The following is a 19,155-nucleotide window of genomic DNA, read 5'->3' on the forward strand; positions in this document are numbered from 1 at the left end:
GCATGTTAAACGGATTAAAACCTGGCTAACAGACAGACCTCAAAAAGTAATTATAAACAGAGAATCATCATAACAACAAAGGGAGCTATTTCTAATGGGGATCTGGTTTTGCCCCAATGCTATTCAGCATATTTACCAATAATCCGGAAGAAAACATAAAAGCATTGCTGATACATTTTGCAGATCACAAAAATTGGCAGAGTAGTAAATAATAAGGACAGGTCACTACTATAGAGTGACCTGGAGTACTTGGTAAACCGGGTTCCTCTGAACAATATGCATTTTAATATAGCTAGATGCAAGGTCATATACCTAGGAACAAAAAAAATGTCATACTTTCAGGATTGATGGAGTGGGGAGGCTGTATTCTGAAAAGGATTAGGGGTCATGGTGGATAACCAACTGTACATGAGCTTTCAGTACAATACTGTGGCTAAGAGAGTTAACAGTTCTTGGACATATAAGGAGGAAATATCAGGTAATCGTAGAGAGAGGGTATTATCTCTGTATACAGGACTGCTGAGGAAAGGACTGGAATACTGTTGTCTAGCTCTGGTGTCCATACTTTAAAAATGGAAAAAAGCGTTCAAAGAAGAACTTTAAGAATGATTTAAAGTCTAGAAAACATGTCCTGCAGTGAAAGGCTTAAGAGGCTCAATCTATCTAGCTTATCAATGAGAAAGTTAAGAGGTAACTTTATCACAGTCTGTAAGTACCTGAATTTACATAAGATTTCTGGCAGTAGAGGACTCTTTAATCTAGCAGACAAAGGCATAATGAGATCCAATGGCTGGAAACTGAAGCAAGATAAATTCAGACTAGAAATAAAGCACACCATTTAGCAGTGAGGGTAATTAAGCACTGGAATAACTTAACAAGGGATGTGGTGGATCCTCCATCACTTAACATTTTTAAATCAAGACTGGATATTTTTCTAAAAGATATGCTACAGGTCAGACAGATGGTATGGGTGTGATACAGGAATTACTGTGTGAAATCTGATGGTCTTTGTATGCAAATGGTTACAGTAGATAAGCATAACGATCCTTTATGATCTTAAATCCATTAATCTAGATAAAATAGAACTGGGTTTGTTTTCTAGTGACCTGCTTGGGGAAAGATGCTGTTGGTCCAGAAAGGTCTCCCCCGAATTCATGAAGGACCAAATACACTTCATCACAGTAACTACATACATATTGATCTCTATGCTAATTCCGAGAGCACGCATTATAGAGTTCCATTCACACAGAATGATTTTTGGAAGATTTGAAATGTTATACAGAGAAGTATCTTTATAAATGTAAATAAAACCCTTACTATTCTGGCCAGGGGGGAAAAAACCTAAAGAGATCAGGAAATAGATATAAAGGTCTATTCCTTGACTCCGCTGAAGGCACTTCATTACTTTCTGCATGAGCGAAAACTGTTATTGGCTCCAAAAAATGGCTGCCTTTCAGGAGCACCTACAGATCATCACCTGGTTTCCAGAACACAAAAGGTAATACGAAGCTCCAAGGAGGAGCCAAAGGAAAGGTCAGGGCAAGACAGGATGACAGGCTATCTGGAAGGAAATTTCCTCTGCTGGATTGATATTTAGATAGATTAATTATAAACAGGAATTACCAACTCCTTTTTGACCAAGCTGAAGTACATTAACACTAATGGATCAAAGACTTTTCAAATTTTATTATTTTTACATTAACAACAACATTAAGCTAGAGGCTCCTGGCTGGTGACCACAGAATCTGAAGGCAGATAAGCTGCACAATGCCATGGGTGGTTGGAGAACACTAGATCCTGAAAGCCTGGATGTTCTGGAATATTTTGGACAATAGTGCATGGGATTTAAGAGCTAGTTGAATGCTTTGTCGATATGAGCGTAGAACAGATCTTACAGAACATCTGACAGAACAGTACATCTGTATCTTTCCATCAAAGACAGGCATTATATTTTGACATACATTTTATTCTGATAGATAATGTCTTTATATAAGTTGTTTTTTCCACATATAGAATAGCTGCTTCATGGCAAGAGTATCAATATTTTTAAACGTTATGTATTGGCCAAGATTTTCAAAAATGCATGACTAAAGGTAAGCTTCCGAAAAGTGGCCTGATGTACAAAATAACCCAACAGTACTGCAATGGACTCTACCTATGAAGGGTTAGGCCCCAATCTGGCAAAGACTTAATTTTAACCATAGGATGAGTCCTACTCAAGAGCCATGAAATCAGAGGCAGTTTCATGATGCATCAGTATAATTGACATGCCTACATGCACTGGAGGACATTGGGACAAACCCTGGGCCATTAATTTCTGAAGTGCACGAACCTACATTAATACACTAGGATACATGCTTAGCAAATGAAGCTCCAAACAAATTCTATGTAAACACCACATAGTGGATATACAATTTCGGAAACAAAGTAATTTAGTGGAAAGAAATTTAAAATATTTGACAATCCAAGATTATGTTGAGAAATGAAAGCACTACCTAAGCTTTTATACTGTTTGGTTTCATGGAAGGGCTACTATTACTCTGATAAAAATTGCGTGTAGACCACCTGAAGCTGCAAAATGCTGGTAACAGGAGGAAATACTTCCATTTCAGAGTTGAGCATGAGGAGACATTGATATGAAATGCTTCACAGACATTATAACACTTCTGAATTTTTTACGTTAAGTAAAGAATCCTTCAGTGAATGTTCTGAGGCATATTATTGACCAGGTAATCAATTCCTTGACAGACTTTTCATGTCAAGTGAAACATATGGAATTCAGGTGTGACTAGGGCTCATCGTGCATACAGATGGCTAACCTGAATCTCAGTTAATGGCATTTTGCTGAATTCAAGGCATTGCTTTAAGCAGGAGAAAAACCTTCTGTTCTGCAAAGAGCCTAATTAGCCATTATGCATTTGAGAAATAAGAGATTACACTTTAAAATGCCCTAAACATGTAAGAAGGCATACCTAAAAAGAACAGATTTCTATACTACATAATTAAATAAAACTCTTCAGGCATCAAATGCAATTTCTATAGCAGAGATCTGAAGAGACAATTAATGAGGGAGAAGCTCATTATCAGCTATGTAAGAGCCAGGTATTATTATTATGAACAGCATTTTAGAGCAGTCACAACGGTATGAGACCAAAGGGGGAAATTATATAAAATACTTACCTCAAAAGAAATAGTTTCATAAATTCCTTTTCCAGCTATTCACTAATGAGGATTTATTTATAATACAATTGTTACGGTAGAAGATTTTTTATGAAATTGTTTAGATCCTTTTACTACAACATAACTGAACAGAGTAATAAATTAATGGCAATTTTTGTTTTAAAATGACCACAGATAGTTTTGTCATCTATATTTCATATATGTTAACAGTTGGAAACAAACTGAAGACATGGCACTGGAAATATTTACTATTACAGACGTACCTCTGATAGCATTTCATATTGACCTCTTCTCCCTAAGGCAATTGTAAGCAAATCATAGACCACAGATGCACTTTGCAAACTGATGATGCGATCATTTTTGTGCTCTGGTATTCTGCTCAGTACAGCATCACGGTTAGCCTAGAAGACAGCACCAAGAAGAAATTTAGTGTGTCAGTCTAATCTAACTAACATCTTGGTTCTGGTCATTATTAATGTGTTTCAAAATACCAATCATCACTGAAAGCAAGTGACCAAACAAGATAGAAACTTCTGCTCATTTTGCATTTGATTACTTGTATTTAAACAAAAGCCTGTTTGATGCCATTTTTCACACTACTTTTTGTGAGGGATTTAATATACGAATTAACCCTAATCCAGTGTTTCTGTAACTGATTTACTTTCACTGTTATGTTCTAACTGTATAAAACAGAGAAAAATAATTTTGTTAAAAATTATCTAAAATGAAGCTGCACTTTGCGGTTTAACTCTGGCATAATTAATGCTTTATTGTCTTTTGCATCAAAATAAGGTACAACTTTTTTTTAGTTTTGTTTAAATATTAATGACAGTCAGAGGACCCTCTAGAGAGCTGAAGAACAAGCTGATAACTGCATTTCTTCACCTTTTAATCTCATCTAGCCAGAAACCAAACATTATTTTTAGCAACTTGTTTTCATTTCTACTTAAGTTTCATTTCTATATAGTTTGTAGATTCACATTAGAAGTCAGAATGGACAGCTTTCATTCCCCACTTATAGAAAGATGAAAAATCACACATTAAAATCCAAAGTACTTTTTAGCTATTTTAACCGGCCAACATTTTAGGCTCTGAAGACACTGGATGAAAGAGTCTATAAAATCAGGATAATCAAACACTAAGTGGTAAATTTTCAAAGTGGTACATGGGGAGTTACACGCACAAATATTCCATTAGTTGCGAACTTAACTGCCCACATCTTCCTTTGAAAATGTACTCCCATATGTGTAGAATTTGTTTTCTTTTGATCAACAAGTATTTGGCATTTACTTTCTCCACTGTATAAATATTTAGCTTCAAAATCTCTTACTTTTATGGTTGCATATGTAATCATGGTAACACCATGTCAGTGGCACTGACTGTTGCTGCCTCTTAAGTGCAGTCAGCTGTGACACGAACACTGCTGCTGGTACCATGGCAGCCTATACCCTGAGAGTAGGGAGAATTCTCCCACCCTAAGTATTAAAAACAAATTTAAAATTGCTTGAAGTAGGAAAAGAACCTCCATACATATGTGTATTTTAAAGGTCCAGTGTCTCAGACCTACTTACGAGTCTGACCCCTCTACAGTATCTTATCTAGATAAGCAAAGCAAAGATAGGCATGTACTACATATGTATGGGAGCCAGAGTCCAAGGGCACTTTATAACAGCAACAATGATAATATTGCAATAAATTGACTACTGGAAATTATCTATTTAGAAGACTATGCAATTTCTGGAAATGTTCTGCATCAGGACTGTTTCAAATAGGAAGAATGATGGTAGCACTACCAATATTTATGTGCTGTCATATTAACAGTAAGTTTTTTCAGCTATATAGAAGTAATGAAAATATTTTCATGAGTTTTAAAAATAAATGACCAAAATAATCATTTTTATCATTTACTGCAATACATGAAAGCACTTATGTGCTTTTGAAAATTTCACCTTTGGTTCATTATAAGTAGGGGAAAGTTTCAGATTCATTACACAAAGTGAAAAGATTACTGCTGGGGGAATTCTGCACCAAAAAATTATAAATTCTGTACACAATATTTTAAAATTCTGCAAAATTCTGCCTATTTTAGTAGACAAAAATAACACAATATATAGTAAAAGCTGTTTCATCTGGCATGTTGGGGGAATGGGGGGTGCCGGTAAGTGAAAAATGATGGTTAACTAAGAGGGAGGGAGTTTGGGTGCAGGAGGGGGTACAGGGCTGGGGAGTGAGAGGGGGCGTGGAACTTGGACTCTGGGAGGGATTTTGGTTGTGGGAGGGGGCTGGGGGTGCAGGAGGGGGTGCAGGGTGCCGGATCCAGGGGTCGCTCAGCTCGGGCAGCTCCCTGAAAATGGCAACCTGTCCCAGCTGCTCTTAGGCCGAGGCGCAGCAGGCAGCTCTGTGCAGTGCCTCTGCCTGCAGGCGCTGCCCCGCAGCTCCCATTGGCCACAGTCCCCAGCCAACAGAATCTGCAGAGAGTGTGCTCGGGGTGGCACCTGCGGGCAGAGGCAGCGGCCCCTGGATCTGGCACCCTGCAGTGTGCCCCAAGCTCCCTCCCACACCCAAACTCCCTCCCAGAGCCTACGCTCCACACCCCCTCTTGCGCCCCAACCCCCTGTCAGCCCCGCGCCAAATGGACTATAAGCCGGCATTTCAATTAAGATCAGAAATGCTGCTTTACAGAGCTTTCCAGTTGGGGAAGTGCCTGATAAAACAGCTTTTACTGTAATCACACCAGTTTCAATTATTTTTGGTCATTTATTTCAAAATACCTGTCAGGAAGTATGTCTGTAACAATACAGACAATAAAAAAGATTCAGGAAATGTTTTTTGACAAATCGAGTCCTTACTAGGCATATTAAGACAGAACTCGGAGTAATAATTCATTTACACTACTGTACGGAACCGTATTTCCTGCACCCCTCAGAAGCAGTACAAAGACTTGGGGAAGTCAGGCGTAACAGAGGAGCTTAGGGAGAGGGAAGTAATTGCTGGGAAGGAGCCTGGGTATGAACTTGAAGGGTTGTTGGGTATGGGTGGGAAAAGTATGGATCAGGTTTTTTGGAGAGGGCAGGAAGGGATTGTTAGGGCATGTCCCTCATGCAGACCTCTAGCCTCTCCCATTCAGTCAGGCACATCTTTCCCAGTCCCTATGTGTCCCTGCTCCCCCATGTATCCTTGCATCCCCTGTCCCTCCACCCCAACTCAAACACCCACTCCCCCCATCCCCATGTGTCCCCACACCCCCTCCCCCGTCCCAATGTGGTCCTACACCCTTCTCCTCATGTGTCCCTGCACCCCCTCAGTCAGTCCCCTCCCCTCATCTCCATGTGTCCCTACCCTCCTGCCCCCATGTGTCTGTGCCCCCTCTCAGCCACACCCCTTCCTCCCTGTAGCTCTGCACCGCCTCCCCCTCTACCCAGGTGGCCCTGCACCTCCTTCCCCCGTGTCCCTGCACCTCCACTCCCATTCTGCGCCTGCTCCAGTCTGTCCTCCCTCACTAGCCCTTATAAGCATTGTCTGACCCCTCAGCAACCCCACTCTGTCTGTCTCCACATATCTCCTGACTTGGTCTGACAGGCGCTGTGAAGAAGGCAGGCTCTTTCTCTTCCACATCGTAGCTGGAGCTGGCCAGAAAAGGCTGCTGTGTTATAGTGCCACAATGCCCTCTGGTGGGCAAAAGGTGTAACCACAGCAACTTTTCAGCAGAAGCTATTTTCTGAAAAAAATATGCTCGGCATATAAAATATGTACCTGCACAGTGGCACAGAATTCCCCCAGGAGTAAAAGATTTTGTATTGACTGTTTTAAGAGCATAGGATGTAACCGACCTTGCTTTAGTAAGCCAGCGGGTAGGTAATCAACGATTAGTAAACCTCCCCAGAGCAGTAGCATGGCACCCTTTTAACAGGTGTCAGTAAAGGCATTGAGAGGAAACAACCACAGGGGAAAATCAAGGGTTTATAAAAAACACAACACCAGCAACATCCTATGATGCCGTATACAGACGATATGCCAATATCAAGAGTTATTTGAAACTTGAGTGAGATCTACATTTTAAAGCACTTCAGAAAAGAATTGTTGGCCATATACACATTGAATACGTACATGTGTCTAATTTTTGGTTTTTGTGATTACAACAAAAACTACTTGAATTTTCAAGCTTGCGTCTCCGAATGGCAGCAGCTGCCGTAACAGCTGTTCACACTGATGTGATGCCAAGTGAAAGACTTGGTTTTGGGAACAGACTCTACCTCCCTTCCCTAAAACTAAAGGAAGGGCAGGTTCAGCCCAGAGACAAGGCACTTAGTCTCAAAAAGGAAAGAGGAACTCAGAATCATAAGACCCTCACAGCACTTCCTGCTGGCTCCCTGTCAGAGTAGCAATAGCTTTAGTTCCAGAAGGAACTGCTCGCCTAGTTTTGTAACAGGAAATGGGACAAATGTGCTCTAAAGACAAATGACAGAAGTGACATAAAAAAGTTTTTAAAACAGCTGTTTAACTTACCATAGATTCACTAATCAGCAACAACAATAGAGCTTCTTCTGTATTTTCTTGAGGACAAAAAATGCTGTCAAAAAATCAAACTTTAGTATTTATTAAAATACAAGTAGAGCATATTACTGTTAAGAATGGTGTATATAACATCAAATGTTCATATGCTATGATTATTAGTTGATTTTTAATATCCATAAAAATGAAAATCTCTATACATATTAGAATTTTAGTTTCAAATATTAGTTTTATTTCAATATTTTGATTTGCCTTTAAAAGAATAAGTTGGCAAAACAGAATGAACAGAAGCACCACACTGATCAGAGTTGAAAACAAACACTCCAAATACCCCAAATACCATGTAATTTTGACAGCTGTAAAAATGTCAGTATTCACAATTAAACAAACCTCCCACTCTAATTGTAAGTGTGCATGAACTGCAACCATAGCAACATGGGCACACTAAAACAGATTTTCCCTCAGCTTACTAGAATAGGATATTGATTAAAATTTTAGCGATATTTAGACCCCACTTGCATTATCTCTGCATTAGATATATTTTACATTATTCTTACCAACGCTGTACTGTACAGCTCACTATTAAAACAAAAAGCCACTCCAGTTTCTGCCTTTTCTATGTGCCATCACTCTCATCACTTCCTAAGCACTTAAAACATTTATTTCCAATTACTTAATTCTGAAGGCCCCTACCAGCCTATGCAACAGATTGCAGAAAGCAGTTATCCAGACACATTCCACGAGGCCACAACTCCCCTCTGGTGCAGGGGTCGGGGGGAGGTGAGGGTAGAGAAGTAAAATCTGTCCAGGTATAGAGCTAGGACCCTCACCCTCTCCCAAAGCAAAGGGAAACCAGGTATCAAATTGTGACCAAGTCACAATATGGTCTCTGGTCTGTTCTTGGGGTAGAGCACCTACATTCTGCTCTTTACTCAGCGCTTGTGGTTACTCTACAATCAAGCTCTTAATTTCTCTCACCACTAATAGATACTGGTTAAAGGTATTACGGAATATGCTTAAACTACACTGAATTACTGACAGGGAACTAAGGGTTGTCTAAGATTTAGACATGTTTTATTTCTTAAAGATGCCTCAGATCTATCAGGAAATGTACCGTGAAACCATGAACTCATTTTAGACAAAAAGTAGGTTCCATCTCAAGAATAGTGCCTCTCCCCCACCCTCCTTTTTTTAAATAGATGGCCTATTATCAATGCAAGTCGATGTCAAAGTCTCTTTTCAGACATTAAAGTAAGGGTACAAAGTATTTTCCAAGATAAACTATTGTTTATGCAATAAAGACGTTTCAACACATAGTTAAGACTGCTAGCACGACCAAAAGCTGCCAGAAATGGAATAATGCATCTGTTAAGAAACTTGGCTTCTTTATTCCTTTAAGGAAACACTTCAGAGAGGTGACATACAAACCTATAAATATTTTAGTATTACTCTAAAAAGCTGACAGAAGAACTAAATGGGCTCCACTCACAGAAGTCCATAGTGCTAAATGAAACAACTAGACAATAGAAAAAATAAAAAGGTGAGTTTTGAGATCTTAGAGTCTGAAGGCAAATATTTTAAGCTACACCCACAGTGTTAATGTATATCTATTGATTTCCTCTCCAGTTTAAATAAATGGCGGTTACTTACCTGTAACTGGAGGTTCTTTGAGATGTGTGAACCCTATCTGTATTACACATGTGGCTACAAGGACACAGGCAGTATAGATATTTGCAATATTGTCATTCCAAAGGTTGAGTCTGCAGAAGAGGTTTGGACTAAAGTATAATGCTTTGTGAAAATGTAACAAATGTCCAGTGTAGGTACTTCTTGGAGAAATGCTACTGAGATTGCCTGTGCCCTAAAGAATAGGCTCTCACTCCATCCAGGGGAGGCAGACGGGCTAACTGACAGCAAAGGAGGATACATCCAAAAATCCCCGCCCCCCTCCACCTCCTCCCCTAAGTGCGCTGTGTCCCTGCTTCTCCTCCCAGGCTTACCGCCACGAAACAGGTGTTTTGCGACATAAGCTGTGGGAGGGAGGGGGGAGGAGCGGGACTGTGGCGAGCTTAAGGGAAGAGGCGGGGCTGGGGATTTGGGGAAGGGGTACAATGGGGCAGGGAGGGGGCGGGGCAGGGTGGAGTCAGGGCAGAGGGGCGCGCGAGCACCCACTGGCGCCAGGAGGAGTTGGTGCCTATGTTGGTAAGTACTCAAAGTATAAGATTGAACTACCACTGAAGTCCTGGCTTCACTACTGGTGGGAAGGCCCTAGTGAGGCCCTTTAGGAATCTGGTTGTTATCAGGTGAATAAATATAGAACAGCCATCTACCAGTGGGTGGAGAGCACTTATTGCTGCTAAGTGGACTTGCAGAGAGCTAACAGAAAGGCCCAGTGTCTTGAAAGTGAGGAGGTAGTCTAAAATAGCAGGAATACCTGCTGTTTTTGGGGATAACTGGTTTTGTTGCTCCCAGGTAGAGAAACGCCTCCATTTAGCTTGATGAAATTTCTGGTGGAGTCTTCTCTTAAGAACAGTCTGAACAGCCTCCAAACATGCTCTAGGTCTGAGGCCCATCCAAATACCAAGATGTGAGGTGAAAAGAATCTGGGTTGGAATGTCTGATCCCACTATTCTCCTGCGTTATCAGAGCTGGAAGATGTTGAATGCTCATGGGATAATGGGTTAACTTCCATAGGAGATCCAGAAATCAGAACTGTCTGGACCAGTTGGGTGCAATGAGAATGATTCATGCTTTATTGTGATGAATCTTCCACAGAACTTGGGGTAGTAGTGGAAAGGGAGGAAAGGTGTACCTCAGTTGGTCTATCCAGAATAGTAAAAGGGCATCAATCCAGATTCCCAACATTGTTTGCTCTGGAGGAGTACAAAGATTCATAGAAATGTAGGGCTGGAACGGACCTTGAGACGACATCAAGCCCAGTCCCTTGCACTGCGCAACAACCCAGTGAACCTAGACCATCCCTGAGACGTGTTTGTCCAACTGTTCTTAAAAACCTCCAATGATAAGGATTCCACAACCTACCTTGAAACCCTAGTCCAGAGCTTAACTGCCCTTATAGTTTTTTTCCTGATTTCTTACTTAAATCTCTTTTGCTGCAGATTAAGCCCATTACTTCTTGTCCTACCTCCAGTGGACACAGAACAATTGCTCACCACCCTCATTATCAACAGCCCTTAATGTATTTGAAAACTGTTTACAGGTCTCCCCTCAGTTTTCTTTTCTCAAGACTAAATACGGCCAGCTTTCCCCCCATCCTTCATAGATCAGGTTTTCTAAAACCTTTTATCTTTTTTGTTGCTCTCCTTTGGACTCTCTCTAATTTGTCCACATCACTCCTAAAATGTGGCACCCAGAACTAGACACACTATTCTAGTTGAAGCCTCACCACTGCTGAGTAAAGTGGGATAATCACCTCTTGCATCTTATATGCTACACTGCTGTTAATATACCCCAGAATGCTATTAGCCTTTTTCTCCAACTATATCACATTGTTGACTTTCATTCAATTTGTCATCCACTATAACTCCCAGATCCTTTTTAGCAGTACTACCACCTAGTCAGTTATTCCCTATTTTGTAGCTGTGCATTTGATTTTTCCTTCCTAACTGAAGTACTCTGCACTTCTCTTTTATTGAATTTCATCTTGTTGATTTGAGACCAATTCTCCAATTTGTCAAAGTTGTTTTCAATTCTAAGCCTGCCCTCCAACATGCTTGCACCCTCCCCCTACACCTTGAGGTCATTTGCAATTTTTGTAAAAATAGCCTCCACTTCATTATCCAAGGCATTAATGAAAATATTAAATGGCACCAGATCCAGGGCTGTCCCCTCCAGGACTCCACTAGATACACCATCCATTTTACAGTGAACCACTGATAACTACTCTGACAACTAGTCTTTTAATCAATTATGCACCCACCTTACAGAAATTTCATCTAGACCACATTTCCCTAGTTTACTTATGAGAATGTCATGTGGCACTGTGTCGAAAGCCTTACTAAAATCAAGATATATCATATCTACTTCTTCCCCCATGCACTAGGCCAGTAACCCTATAAAATAAGGAAACTAGACTGGCTTGGCATGACTGGTTTCTGACAAATCCATGTTGGCTATTCCTTATAACCATATTATCCTCTAGGAGCTTACATACTGATTGCTTAATAATTTGTTCCAGTATCTTTCCAGGTATAGAAGTTAGGCTGACTATGTTGGCCCTTTACCAGTCCTCTGGGACTTCCCCCATCCTCCATGAGTTCTCAAAAATAATTGCTCAAGATTGCTTCAGCTGGTTCCTTAAATTCCCAAGGATGAACTTCATCAGGCCCTGCTGACTTGAAGACATCTAACATATCTAAATATTCTTTAAACTGTTCTTTCCCTATTTTCACTTATTGACAACAAGAGGGAAGGAACATATTAGTTGTGTTTAATATCCGGTCACCATTAACAGCTATTAGCTCTCCTTCCCCACTAACTTCATCTTTCCCTTACTCCTGGTGTATTTAAAGAACTTATTGCCTTTTATGTTCCTTGCTAGTTGTACATCATTTTGTGCCTTAGCCTTTCTGATTTTGTCCCTACATGCTTGAGCCGCTACTCCTCCAGATTGAGAGGACCCAGCTGAGGTGGTTCGGGCATCTGATAAGGAGGCTCCAAGGCTGATCCAGGACACACTGGGGGGATTATACCTCCTGGCTGGCCTGGGAATGCTTGGGAATCTCCCAGGAGGAGCTGGAACCTGCTGTGAAGGAAAGGGAGGTCTGGTCCTCCCTACTCTCAATGCTGTTGCCACGATTCTCACAAGGAAAAGCGGCATAAAGGAAAAAGAAGATGATGCTTATGCTATTCTTTTATACTCATCCTTAGCAATTCATCCATGTTTTCACTTTTTGTAGGATTCCTTTCTGATTTTCAGGTCATTAAAGAGCTCCTGATGGAGCCATACTTGCCTCTTCCTATCTTGGCTTTGCACTGGGACAATTTGCAGTTATGCCCTTAATAATGTCTCCTTGAGAAATTGACAGCTCTCCTGAACTCCTTTTCCCCTTAGATTTTCTTCCCACGGGACCTCTTCTACCAGTTCTCTGAGTTTGCTAAAGTATTCTTTTTTGAAGTCCATTGTCCTTATTCTACTGGTCTCACGCCTTCCTTTCTCATGAAATTTATCATTTCATGATCACTTCCACCCAAATTGCCTTCCACCTTCAGATTTGCTACCAATTCTTCTCTATGTTGAGCTTCTTGTTTGTCTGGGAGGCAAACAGGTCCCAGTAGGGTGCTAGGAGAATGATGTTAGCTCCGTCGCAACCTACTTTACCTATGACCTGTGGAAGAAGGTGAATGGGAGGAAAGATATCTGAGGTCATTCGTCCAGGACAGTAGTAGAGCATCACACTTGGAGCCACGACCCATGACTCCTCTGGAGCAATACATGGAAAGCTTCCTGGTTTTTTTTTTTTTTTGGGGGGGGGGGGAATGGAAAGAGGTCCCATTATGGTATACCCCGTTGTGTTAATATCTTGCTTAGGATTGTGTCTTGGACTTCCCACTTGTGGTCTGCTGAGAAGCTTCTGCTTAGTTCATCTGCAAGGGAGTTGTAGATATCCAGAAAGTAAGCAGCCTGTATTGTGATGTGGTTCCTGATGCACCACTTCCAGAGTCTGACTGCTTCCAGGAAGAGGGGACAAGATCTCACTCATCCCTGTTTGTTTAGGTAGACTATGGTGGTGATACTGTCCCAACAGTACCCTCAAAGAGTGAGCGTATGAGCAGAAGGAAGCCTTGCACTCAAGGCGGACTGCCTAAGTTTTAGTAAATTTATATGTAGTCTGGCATCTTGTGGGATCCAGGTACACCGAGGAGTGTGGTTTCCAAGTGATCATCCATATCTAGGAGGAAAGCATCCGTCACAATGGTGATTCTGGGGGTGAGAGGGATGAAGGGAATTCCCACCATGATCTTTTCTGGGTTTGACCACCAAGTGGGGCGGTGATAACTCCGGTGGGAACAGCCACCTTGGAGCTGATATGGTGCTTGTCCAGTCAATAGATCGAGTGGAGTCAAGCTTGCAGACATGGCAGGTGAAGCCTGGTGAACTGTGACAGGTAGGTGCATGGAGCCACGTTGTCTAACACTGAAAGGCACTAGGTGCATGCGGCCACATAGCCTAACAACGAAAAGCATCCTGTGCACTGTAATTCATGGTCTGCGGGTAATGCATGAATTCAGGTTGATCATTATACGAAACCTGTCTGCAGGGAGGAATGCTCTCAGAGAAACCGAATCCAACATTACCCTTACAAAGTTTATTGTCCTTGTGGGTGACAAAATAGACTTTTCTCTCTTTATGCAAATGCCTAGGGCTGCTAGAAGCTGTACGGTGGAATGTTGTCGCTGACCTGTCCTCCTAAGGTCTCAAGCTTACCAGGAGCCAATCGTTCAGCAATGAGAATATTGTGTAGCCCTGGTGTCTCATCTCGGCTGCTACCACACAGAAAACTTTTGTAAATACTCTGGATGCCATGGCCAGCCCAAAGGGGAGCACTTAAAACTGGAAGTGTTTGTGGCCTACCATGAAATGCAGGAATTTTCTGTGTGAGGGGTGAATGCCCACATGGAAGTATACATCCTTCAGGTTGGGAGCCACAAACCACATCCTTTTCTGAAGGGCGTGGATGACTGATGACAACGCAACTGTAGCCAGCCGCGGCCCAAACCATGGCTCGACCCCCATCCATTGCTCAGACAGCAACAGCTTTTGCTCCTGAGGAGGGGCAGCTCATTCCCCCATCTACTCCCCCTCTTTTTGCTTTTTCAAATGTAGTCTGCCTGTATCTGTGTAGACTTCCCGTCATGTTTGAAAGCGCAGTTGCACAGTTTCCTGTCTGAACCACAAACAACAGCAGAAGTCCCCGCTGATGTCGCACGCTTGCATAAAGCTATACTACCAATTGTATTAATGCTTATGCATATGTAATCAATATGTAAGGAGGGAGTGAGATAGTATGAGTGTAAGAAACCAATCGCAAGGCTTGAACTGAAATATTACCGTGTAAAGATAATCAAGCTGTATATGGTACTGTACATAAACCTATAGCAGTAGTGGCCAGAGAGAGATGTAACCTACAACAGCAGAAACTCAGGACTGGACCGGAAACAGTCGAGCCCTCCCACAGGTCCAAAGGGATTTCAGGGATTCTCGTCGCCTAGCGGTTCAATCTCTGGGAAGCTGGAACCTGGCCAGTCTCTATCACCTAAGATAGGAAGCAACACCTGCATCTACAGCCTGCCAGTATGAATGGAATGCGTGTGAGAGTATAATTGCATAAATAAGGGAAGCAAGCAATAAATCAGCCCTCAGTACTGCTTCAATTTAACCTTTGTTTGTGGTTATTTCTTGGCTGGTTCCATGAAAGGGCAACATCACTCACCTGGAATTTCAGCTTTTGAATAAAGATGCTCAGTTGCCAAAGGTCCAGAATCGGTCTACACCCTCTCTCTTTTTTGGGAATCAGGAAATACAAGGAGTAGAACCCCTCCCCTTGATACTGAGGTGGAACACATTCTATTGCCTCTCAGTGTAAGAGGAATTTTGCCTCCTGTTGAAGAAACATCTTTTGAGAGTGGTCCCTGAAAGGGGACCAGGAAGGAGAGGAACTCTATGGAGCATCCCTGATGGATAATCTCCAAAACCCAACTGTCCTTCATGATCAACCTCCAGCCGTGGGCAAAGAGTGTGAGATAGCATGCAAAAATAATGGGAAGAAGAGGTAGATGGCTTCAGTGATGGTAGGCAGGTTTCAACTAGTATGTCAAAAATAGCCATTGGCGGGTGGCTGAGAGTGAGAAAAGGCTGTGGCAGTGGAGGGGGTTATGAAGCAAGGCCTCTGAATGCTCTGTTTCCACAGAGGCTCGGCTGGGTGCTGGTAATAAGGTATATGAGGAGGGGGTGGTTTTAGTCTATAGGATTGTCTCTGGCGTTTCCTCCTCGGGGTTGAGTATAAATCACCAGGTAATGCAGAGTCAATCTCCAGTCCTTTAATGAATGCTGGGACTCACCGTTTCTTTAATTAAAGAGATTTGACTCATCAAAGGGGAGGGCCTCCCTAGGAAACCTTGACAATTGCAGACAAGAGTCACTCCTCTTGACTAAGCCAGTGGTCAGACTTGTGGAAGCTGTGTCTGCCATATCCATTGTGGCCTGGAGAGCTGTTTTAGCTACTAGCCTTCCCTCACCTAAAAGAGACTGAAATTGGGCTCTGTCCTTTGTGGGAAGCTTGTCAATGAAGCTCACATGCCTGGAATAGTGGTTAAGAGTCATATTTCACTAACAGAGCCTGGTAGTTATGACACACAACTGGAAGCCTGGGGAAGAGAAGACTTTTCTCCCCAGGAGGTTCAGTCCCTTTAGAGCCCTTATCTGCCAGGACGGCCTTTTGTTAGTGCGTCCGAGCCTTTTCTGTAGTCAGCTATACCATCAGAGAGATGGGGAGCAGGGTGGGAGAATAAAAATTCAGCTCCTTTGACAGGAGTTTTTGGCATAGGAGCACAGTGTGCCACACTGCTTTGGCTGGTTCTAGTATAGCCTTATTAATTGGAAGAGACACCTTACTTGGTCCCTTAGGTTGTAAGATATCCAGAAGCCAGCGCTGAGAGTCCTGGATCTCCTCTTGTGGAATCTGTAGGTCACTGGTAACTCTCTGCAGTAGTTCTGGTAATCCAGTAGAGATGGCAAGGAAAGACTCATCACTTCATCCAAGGATAAGGAGGAGACACCTGTTGGAAGCTGTGGACTTGGGTCAACCTCTTCCTCCTTGTACCCTACAGACCCAGTTGGCAGGAGGGAGAAGAGCAGTACAATTCTTGAGAAGGGTCCAGGCACCTGCCATAAGGATCCCACGGACCCCAATAAAGCCACAAAGAGGTATCGACCGGTTGGAAGGGACTCTAAGGGAATCAGTACTGCAATCTGGGGTGTGGGTGGGGGGTGTAATACCCTAAGGAACAACGAGCAAGACTCCTTGATTTTCTGCAGTGTACCTGTAGCCACGTTGATCCCAGGATACTGAAGAAAAGCTCTGTGTGGCTTGAAAGCTTTTTTCTCTCACCAACAGAAGTTGGTCCAATAAAATATATTACCTCGCCCATCTTGGATTTCCTTGAATATCCGTCAGGGCTCGTCTGTCTCCGCAGACATACCAGAGCATCTAGTACATGTGACTCATCTGAGCCCGAAAACTGCTCTACTGGTAGCAGCAGGGCTGTCTTTACTGAAGCACTCCAACCCAAGGGTTGGAGGTGGAATAGCTCCTGGGACACCAACATAGGCTCCTCCTCCAGAGTAATTATATCCCTCAAGAAGGCCAAGCTGGAGAGAAGTGAAGACTCTGGGTAAGGAAGAACTATATCCTCCAGTGTTATGTAAGTCTCCGTACACTCTGAAGCACGAGGGGTTATGGCAGTCAAGTCTGATAGACCCAGTGCATCCACGGCAGCCGGACAGTCCTTAGACAAAATTCAGTCGTATCGAGATTGGCTCAGACCAGCACTCAAAGACAGAACCAGCGAATGTCAGTCCTTAGGCTTTAGTACTGAGGTGACCGAATGAACCACCGGATCTTTCTTTTTAAACCCTTTGCCCTTCAACCCAGATGTCTTTAGAAGAACCAGGTCCTTAGATTTTGTGTGTAAAGTCTCACCAGATCTGGAAAATCTCAGGGAGGAAGCACATCTCTTATGGACAGTCCTCAATGGGGATCTATCCTTACGCTCATGCCTGCCCACTGCTCTCATGGGGAGCCTAGAAGAAGATTCTTTTGACTTAGGTTTTGGGGGCTCCACTCCAAGGCACATGCTTGGAGGGACACTAGTAATGTGCAGGGGAGTCTCCCTGGCCCAGATCAGACAGCTTTCTGTCTCAGGTGGTTCCCCAGGTGAAGCTCCCGAGCTTCTCGAGTTCTGGGTAGGAAAGAGTGACAGATACCGCACTTTGCAGAGATATCCACCTCATCCACACAGGTTTCAGAGCAGCAGCCGTGTTAGTCTCTATTCGCAAAAAGAAAAGGAGTACTTGTGGCACCTTAGAGACTAACCAATTTATTTGAGCATAAGCTTTCGTGAGCTACAGCTCACTTCATCGGATGCATAAAGTAGAAAATACAGTGAGGAGATTTATACACACACAGATCATGAAAAAATTGGTGTTTATCATACACATTGTAAGGAGAGTGATCACTTAGGATGAGCTATTACCAGCAGGAGAGTGGGGTGGGGGGAGAGAAAACCTTTTGAAGTGATAATCAAGGTGGGCCATTTCCAGCACATATCCAGAAGTTAACAAGAACGTCTGAGGAACAGTGGGGGGGGGGCTCAATGGAGACCCCATCCTGAAATAAATCTTTCCTGAACCCCCACTTCTGGCCTTTAAACAACCCCCCAATCTCTCCAAGCTCATCATCAGAAGCAAGCTCACCTCAGACCAGGACACACCAACTCAAAGCAAGACCAAAACCTGCCAGAACAACAGATGCAAAACCTCCAGACATATCTCCACTGCTACAATTAACTCCCCACAACGCACTTTAAGATCCATGGGTTCTACCCATGCCTATTACAACATGTGATGTATCTCATCCAGTGCACTAAATGTCCCAACAACAATTATGTGGGTGACACCAGACAATCACTATGCTCTCAAATTAACTCACATAGGAGACAAAAACACCCTGTCACCTGTGGCTGAACATTTTTCACAAAGGGATCACACTATATTTGACCTTTCAGTCCTCGTCCTTAAAGGAAACCTGCACAAGACTTTCAAAAGACGAGCCTGGGAACTTAAATTAAATCGCTCTATTAGACACTAAAAATCATGGACTGAACAGAGACACTGGGTTTATGGCTTATTAAAACTATCTGTAACCCACTAACCCCTCATTTTGTCCTATAACTGATGAGGTGTTAACAGGCCACTCTACCTTGAATGGTCCCTTATAACATGTGCTAACTACTTATCCTAAACAATCTGTTCCACTTTGCATTTTGCTGTGACATTGGCAGTACCTTCCAGACCTGAGGAAGAGCTCTGTGTGGCTTGAAAGCTCGTCTCTCTCACCAACAGAAGTTGGTCCAATAAAATATATCTCTCTCATCCACCTTGTCTCTATCATACTGTGGCTAGGAAATTTTCACGGGTCTGTTATCAGATAATTGACATTATTTGCAAGTGGACAGTTAACTTAAAATGACACAAATTTTCATATATGCTTTATTAGTTTCTGGAAGAGTTTGTGTGATTACCTCTCTTTTGATCAAAAATATCCTTTTAACAAGCTAAATTTCAGACTTCACTTCATGGATAATAAGTTGCAAGCAATCAGACTATTTTAATTGGTCTTCTACCACCAAGAGATGATGTTTAAAGGTACTAGTACACACTAA

The 19,155-nt window shown here is 42.5% G+C and overlaps 1 protein-coding gene across 6 annotated transcripts in view; it reads right to left on the bottom strand.

Annotated features, from left to right (window-relative positions):
- The window catches only part of TTC7B (tetratricopeptide repeat domain 7B), a 331,494-nt gene that overhangs the window by 189,217 nt on the left and 123,122 nt on the right, over positions 1-19,155 (bottom strand). For all 6 annotated transcript variants that reach the window (XM_074956113.1, XM_074956116.1, XM_074956115.1 and 3 more), the window contains 2 exons: positions 7,687-7,750; positions 3,444-3,581 (listed from right to left, as the gene is read on the bottom strand). In XM_074956113.1, the coding sequence (XP_074812214.1) occupies positions 3,444-3,581; positions 7,687-7,750 (202 nt within the window). The remainder of the gene's footprint in view (positions 1-3,443; positions 3,582-7,686; positions 7,751-19,155) is intronic.

The sequence above is a fragment of the Natator depressus genome, chromosome 6 (genome assembly GCF_965152275.1).
Source record: "Natator depressus isolate rNatDep1 chromosome 6, rNatDep2.hap1, whole genome shotgun sequence".
Taxonomy (NCBI): domain Eukaryota; kingdom Metazoa; phylum Chordata; order Testudines; family Cheloniidae; genus Natator; species Natator depressus.